Raw genomic sequence first — 6,910 nt, forward strand, 5'->3', positions numbered from 1 at the left:
CTCCTTCATCCTATTACTTAATACATCTGTACCCTGCTACTGCCTTGTTCTGTTCTGAATGTAAACCCTCAGTAGGATTACTCAGGGGAGGTTGTAGCAGTTTCTTAGTTAATAGGCAATGAAGAATCCCTCTGCACAGTGATCCATGAACAAGATGGGGAATGATAACTATTTTTATTATTTCTCCCACATGTTCTTTTTACTTTTTTGACAGCTAATCATTCAGCATCTACCATGTGCCATGCACTTGGGATAAACATAGAGCCAGCCCTGGGCCTGTTCCAGCATAGCCCACAAAGACAGGCAGCTTCAGTACCTCTGTCTCCTGTGCCTGTCCTGGAAATGTGCTGTCATTCGGTGATTAGTCTGGCAGAGTGTTTACTCTGGAAGTCTAATGCGTAGCACTGTGGTGGTGCGGGTAGAGCATCACATGACTTCCATGACACAGGGGCTTCTCTCCTTGAAGCTGTCTCTAGTGTAGGCGCTTCAGTCTGTTCTGAGGCCCTTTCCTGATGTATAAGCACAGAGGATGTCAGAGTGCGGAGAGCTTCATGTACAGACCAGACACCTGAGGGGGCATCATAGAGGAGTCATAGCATTAAGCACAAGATTAGATAACATGCTTTCTAAGATACTGCCCCCTTTTTGTTTTTTGAGATAGAGTCTCCCTCTGTTGCCCTGTTGCCCAGGCTGGAGTGCAATGGCATGCTCTCAGATCACTGCAACCTGCGCCTCCCGGGTTCAAGCAATTTCCGGCTAATTTTTGTATTTTTAGTAGAAATGGGGTTTTATCATGTTGGCCAGGCTGGTCTTGAACTCCTGATCTCAAGTGATCCACCCACCTCGGCCTCCCAAAGTGCTAGGATTACAGGCGTGAGCCACCGTGCCTGGTGGAATACTGCCCAATTCTTAATGTTTCTCTGATTCTAAAAGAGTTAGATCTGAGGAAGGTGCTCCTAGTTAGCCATTAAAAGCCATTCAGCATGGTCCAGTATATGGGACACTAGCCTTCAGTAGGCTGCATTTGTTTCTCCCAGTGTCCCATGGCCCTGTCTCCCTGCATGGAAGCCTTCCTTTTTCCAGGAGATAGGCAGGAGAGGTCCAGCCTTTCTCTTGGCTATAGCTGTTGGGGAGGGGGATGAACTGGGCAAGCACTTGGATTTTTTGAGAATCTGTTTCCCCTGAGCTCTTTTCTCTGCTGCTCCCTTTTATCCCCACCGTCGGCATTTAGGAGCTGGAGCAGATTTTGTCATGCTGGGAGGAATGTTTTCAGGTCATACGGAGTGTGCTGGAGAAGTGATTGAGAGGAACGGACGGAAGCTCAAACTGTTCTACGGGATGAGCTCTGACACGGCCATGAAGAAGCACGCAGGAGGAGTTGCTGAGTACAGGTGAGGAAGTGGCCCCGAAGCTCACTCTTGAGGCCTGGCCTTGCTCTTGTTTCTTACAGAGATGGGATGGAAGCAGGTCTGAACAGCAGCTCTGTGTATATTAACGTACCGTGGGAAGGGGTTCTTTTAAAAGAGGCCTTTGTATCCAGTTAGCATTTGCAGTGTTTGGGGTTCCCAAAAGCAAGTACAGAGAAGCAGTGTTTGAGGACGGGTTGGAAGTGTGACCGGGGGTATATGTGAGTGGGTACCAGTCCTGAAGGGAATACTCCAGACCTCTGGGGGTGGGTGGAATTATTGCCTTGTCCTTCCAGTAGAGCCTGTGCTGAGCTATCCCTGTAAGCTTAGATCTCTGGCTTGAGAAGAGTTCAGGATGAAAGGATTGAGTTGAAGAATGGCTCTCCTTTTGCACAGAAAGCCATAGGTGTGGTCTAGACTGCTGCACGGTGGCCAGGCCTTTCCTGAAGAATGCTGCATACAGCTCATACTGCGTCTCACCTGCCTCCAGGCTCTGAGAGTCGACACAGCAGCATTTTCAGCCATTTAGTTGTGTCATCCACTGTAGAAGTGGGGCTTACTTCTGCTGATGTGTTTATTTTATTTTATTTTATTTTATTTTATTTTTTTGTGGAGGAGTCATGCTCTGTTGACCAGGCTGGAGTGCAATGGCATGATCTCAGCTCACTGTAACTTCTGCCTCCCGGGTTCAAGTGATTCTCCTGCCTCAGCCTCCCGAGTAGCTGGGATTATAGGTGCCCGCCATCATGCCCAGCTAATTTTTGTGTTTTTAGTAAAGACGGGGTTTCGTCATGTTGGCCAGGCTGGTCTCAAACTCCTGACTTCAAGTGATCCACCCACCTCGGCCTCCCAAAGTGCTGGGATTATAAATGAGCCACCACACCCGGCTCCTGATGTGTGTTTTTAATCCATGGTCTCCAAAGACACCTGGGTCTTTTCCTGATTCACTTCCATTTTAACTGTCTGCATGTGTGTTTTAAGAACCTGATGATGGGGCCAGGCACAGTGGCTCATGCCTGTAATCCCAGTGCTTCTGGAAGCCAAGGTTGGAGGACTGCTTGAGTCCAGGAGTTCCAGTTAAGCCTAGGCAACATAGCAAGACCCTGTCTCTACAAACAAATTAAAAATTAGCTGGGTGTGGTGTCACGTGACTGTACTCCCAGCAACTCAGGAGGCTGAGGCAGGAAGATGGCTTAAGCCCAGGAGTTGGAGGCTGCAGTGAGCTGTGATCGTGCCACTATGCTCCAGCCTGGGCAACAGAGTGATACCCTCCCAAAAATAAAAATAAAAAAGAAAAAGAACCTGATGACGGTATACTCACTGCCTCACCGTGCTCCATAGAGCCTACTGTTATTCTCATCAGGATTAGTGCCGACAACAAGCTATATAAAACGGGGGCAGGACCAAAGGTCCTCCATCCACAGAGGGAAGCTGGCTGTGAATCTGCTGGTTGCTTTTCTCCAGGAAACCTCAGGCTTCTCCCTCCAGTTTTCAGACTCTATCCCGTGCTGGAGTGGAAACCTAAGCCCTCCCTGGCTGACGCCCTTTATTTCCTACCACTCATTCCACACCCAGAGGGTCATTTTGAGGACCTGGGATTCAGATGTATTATATAAGGTTTATATCAAGCTAGCAGCAAAATCTCAGAACTCCACTGAGATTTGTAGGTAGGGGGATTGGGGGGTGGGGTGTATTCTACCAGAGTTCTGTTCTTCCGTGGGGTTCTAGCAGACTTACTTCAGTTCTCATTCACCTCAGTCTCTTTCTCTTTTGGTGGTGAACCCCAATAAAGATATTATAATATGGGAAAAGCAGGATGGGAAAGATCGATGGGGACTGCGCCAATCAGAAATGAGAGATGCACTTCTTCCAGGTAGTCCCCGAAGCCCTCTTTCCCCCACGCGGTCCCTGATAGAGGAGGAGGTTGCACGGTTGGGTAAGGAGGAGGCACTAAGCTGGACCTATGGCCAAGAAGCTTCGTGCTTTACCAGCAACTGTTGTCATCATCCAAGGGCCTGCATGTGTCTCCTCTGTGCCAGAATGTAAGTGGAGCTTTCATGGGTGAGCAGCAGCTAGGTGCTTTGCCTGGAGTACCTTTTTCACCCTCATGGCTGCATCTCTTTTGGGTTCTAAAAACAGTTATAGAATCAGGAAGGCCAGAGCAGGCTATGGCACAAACAGAAGCCAGAGAGCTGAAAGAAAAACCGTCTCCTGTAATTTCAGCAGTGTTTAGATATAACAGAAAAAAAAAAAAGATTCAGCAGTAGCAAGACTCTATTCTGGAAGTGGATTCAAATCTTTAACCAGGAAGGAAATTGCTGAGAAAATTAGAACCTTAATCCGAAGGCTGCAGACTGAGCCTTGCAGGCTGTACCTGTCCTGCCTTTCTGTTTCTGAGTCTCAGTCTCTCTCTCTCTCTCTCTCTTTTTCTCTCTCTCTGTCTCTCTCGCGCACAGTTTTCAGCCTCATGACCATGATCTCATCATGAGAATGCTTCCTGACTTTCACAAATTACTTATGGCACAGTTATGTACACACTGCTGGTTCTTTCCCTATCATTTCATTCTCATGCTGTCCCCGGGAATGAAGTACCTTCATTTTACAGATGAACAGACTTAAGCATCAGCAAAAAATGAGTTCTAGATTCACACCAGTGAGAATCTAGAAATTTCCAACAAGCTCCAGGAAGGCCATGGAAATATCTTACGGAAACAAAATGTCAGTCATTGCAGGCACATGTGTACAGGCACCTGTCTGGGGTCACAAAGTTCTGAGCCCTGAACTGTCCTGGGTATGGCCAGTGACTTTGGCTTCCTGAGCTTGGGGCTCTACACTGGCCGATGGTTTAAGTAGCTAGATTTTACCCAAGGGTAGTCCTGCCTGTTCAGCGACCAAGAGTTAACCCCCTTTTGAAATTCTAGGTAACGAATGTCTGGTCAAGAGATGCTCTTCAAGGCAGGTGGATCACCTAAGGTCAGGAGTTCGAGACCAGCCTGGCCAACATGGTGAAACCCCATCTCTACTAAAAACACTAAAATTAGCTGGGAGTGGTGGCAGGCACCTGTAATCCCAGCTACTCAGAAGGCTGAGGCAGGATAATTGCTTGAACCCAGGAGGCAGAGGTTGCAGTGAGCCGAGATTGTGCCACTGCACTCCAGTCTGGGCGACAAATGCAAAACTTCATCTCAAAAAAAAAAAAAAAAAAAAAAAAGAGAGAGAGAGATACTCTGATGCTCTTTTTCAACAGCTGAAGAGAATGGCTACAGAAGGTTCCAGAATTTGGGTACTTGTTAGAACTTGCATGGCCCTTAGATGAGAACTAGCGTTTTGCCTAGATTTCAGATTTCCTTCTGGTAATACACACATGTGTAATATACACACATTCTGGTAATATATACATGTGTCTGGACCACATCCCTATTTTGCAGTAAGGGGACATGACCTGTGTTACCCAAGTAACAATCAAGCAGTGTTACATGGTGGCCTTGTGAAGAGAGGGACATGGGCTCAGTGGGGACAGTGAAATGTTGCTTAGTGTTCACGCCATAGGCCAGACCTTCTGAATTTCTAAATACTCCTCTGAAAATGTGGAAGATGCTATCCAAAGCCTGGAAGCCTCTGGTGCTAAGACAGGTCTCGGTTCTCCTCTGATTCCACCTTGCTTGGACCCACACATGTGCAGGGCGATAGGTGTAGTGACCTGTAAGAGAACAGGGAGGCAAACTGGGAGTGACTGGTGTACCCAGCAAAGCAGAAAGACAGGCAGGCTATCAGAATGGAGCCACTTTAATGAAATCACCTTGCTGGTGATTTCCACGTAAGCTAGTAGGACCTGAGTTACCCATTTTATGTTCTCCTCGTCCTGGTCGTCCCCCTTGAAGACACTTGGTCTCTGATCTTAGAGCAGGCAGGAGGTGAAGCTCTGGACTTTTCCTGTTGTTGATCAGGAGGGCAGGAGGCTGTTTCCAGGGGGAATCTGCCAGGGCCATTCTGGGGACATTTTGGGCCCCTGGTTGTTGGGAAGTTGGTGTGCATGTTGAGGTAGAATAGAAAGGTAAAGGTGGTTTCTGTTAGGGGCAGAGGGGAGCACGTTGCTGGAGAGAATGGCACAAAGCCAGGTGGTATGGGTCCCCAACTCCTTCAAGTGCTACTTACCAGGACTTTCCTCTTCCCAGCGTGCAGGGCAGCCAGCAATGAGCCCATGCCCTTTGGGTGGGAGGAATGTGTTCATCTGAGATGCTGGTGATCACGCTGGCACTTGGTAGAAATGTGGGGATGGGATCAGAGGGTGGGGTCTGGTTTTCTGAGTGCCTTGGGGGCTGCAGAAAGTGCTGGAGCTGGGAATAATTCTAACTGGGCTCTTAAGGGCATGGGGGTGGGGAACTAGATAAAAAGAAAACTTATTTTGTCTTCCAGAGCCTCTGAGGGTAAGACTGTGGAAGTGCCTTACAAAGGAGATGTGGAAAACACTATCCTGGATATTCTCGGGGGACTGAGGTCCACGTGCACCTACGTGGGGGCCGCCAAACTCAAGGAGCTCAGCAGGAGGGCAACGTTCATCCGGGTGACCCAGCAGCACAACACCGTGTTCAGCTAACCCCGGGAATGAAACGGCGTCTGGCTCGAGTGGAAGCATCCAAACCTGCTTTTCCCATCTCCCTCCTACTCTGTTCCGTCAGAGCTTCTGGCTGCTCCCGAATGGTGGAATGCTGTGTCCTCTCTCCAATCTCCTGCTGCCTGGAGGCTTCGGGGCTCTCTCGCCTGCCTTCTTGGGGCCCAGACACAAGGCACCGATTGGGCCAACATCAGAGCCCTGCTGCCCAGAACTCACAACCTCATTGTTCAAACCAACACTCGCACCTTTCTTTTTCTCTTTCTCTCTCCCTTTGTTTGTTTTTCTTTCTTTTTTAAAAGAAGATGGTTTCACTTTAATATAATGCTATTAAGACTTGATGGAGTTGCTGGAGTTTGTACTTGCAGGAGTCAAGTTGAATGGTTTGGGATTTGTTTTGCTGTCTTCCTGACAGGCCGGTGGCAAGCCACTCCTGGTGATTAGCAGACAAGTCACCTTAGGAGGGGCAAGGAGAGGAGGACGGTGCGGGAGCCGGGGGAGGACAGTCCGGAGTCAGAGTAACTGGCATCCCCCATCTCTAGCTTTTGGTTGTTGCAAAAGAACGAAAGCAATTAACTGGACAGATGTAACATGAATTGTTTTCCCAGCTGATACTCACAAAGTTGGGCCAATGTGTTTTCCCCGCAAGTTTCATTACATGTGGTTTTCAGGGTCAAGTCATCTGTTGCTATCAGTTTGCTGTCGCTTTTAGGAAGCTGTCCCTGTCCTGGCTTCTCATTTCGTTTTGTTCTCCTCCATCTTTTTTTCCCCCCTTCTCAGTCCCAACTTGTCTGTCTTTGAAATTCCACAGGATGTTTTATGGGAAGGTTGTCTCCCAAGAAATTAGCAGATGGAGTCACACTGAAAAAGAGCCAAAGCTCTTCGATCAGTG

General features: G+C 48.3%; 1 protein-coding gene across 3 annotated transcripts in view; it reads left to right on the forward strand.

The window, feature by feature from the left end:
* GMPR (guanosine monophosphate reductase) overlaps nucleotides 1-6,357 on the forward strand; it is a 69,356-nt gene extending 62,999 nt beyond the window's left edge. For 2 of the 3 annotated variants that reach the window (XM_011967934.1, XM_011967936.1), the window contains one exon: nucleotides 5,823-6,357. In XM_011967934.1, coding sequence (XP_011823324.1) covers nucleotides 5,823-6,003 — 181 coding nt within the window. In that variant the 3' untranslated portion in view covers nucleotides 6,004-6,357. Of the gene's footprint in view, nucleotides 1-1,231; nucleotides 1,392-5,822 lie in introns of all 3 variants that reach the window. The other variant, XM_011967935.1, reaches the window with a different exon arrangement.
* Nucleotides 6,358-6,910: the final 553 nt, after the last annotated feature.

Source organism: Mandrillus leucophaeus, unplaced genomic scaffold (assembly GCF_000951045.1).
Source record: "Mandrillus leucophaeus isolate KB7577 unplaced genomic scaffold, Mleu.le_1.0 Scaffold82, whole genome shotgun sequence".
Taxonomy (NCBI): domain Eukaryota; kingdom Metazoa; phylum Chordata; class Mammalia; order Primates; family Cercopithecidae; genus Mandrillus; species Mandrillus leucophaeus.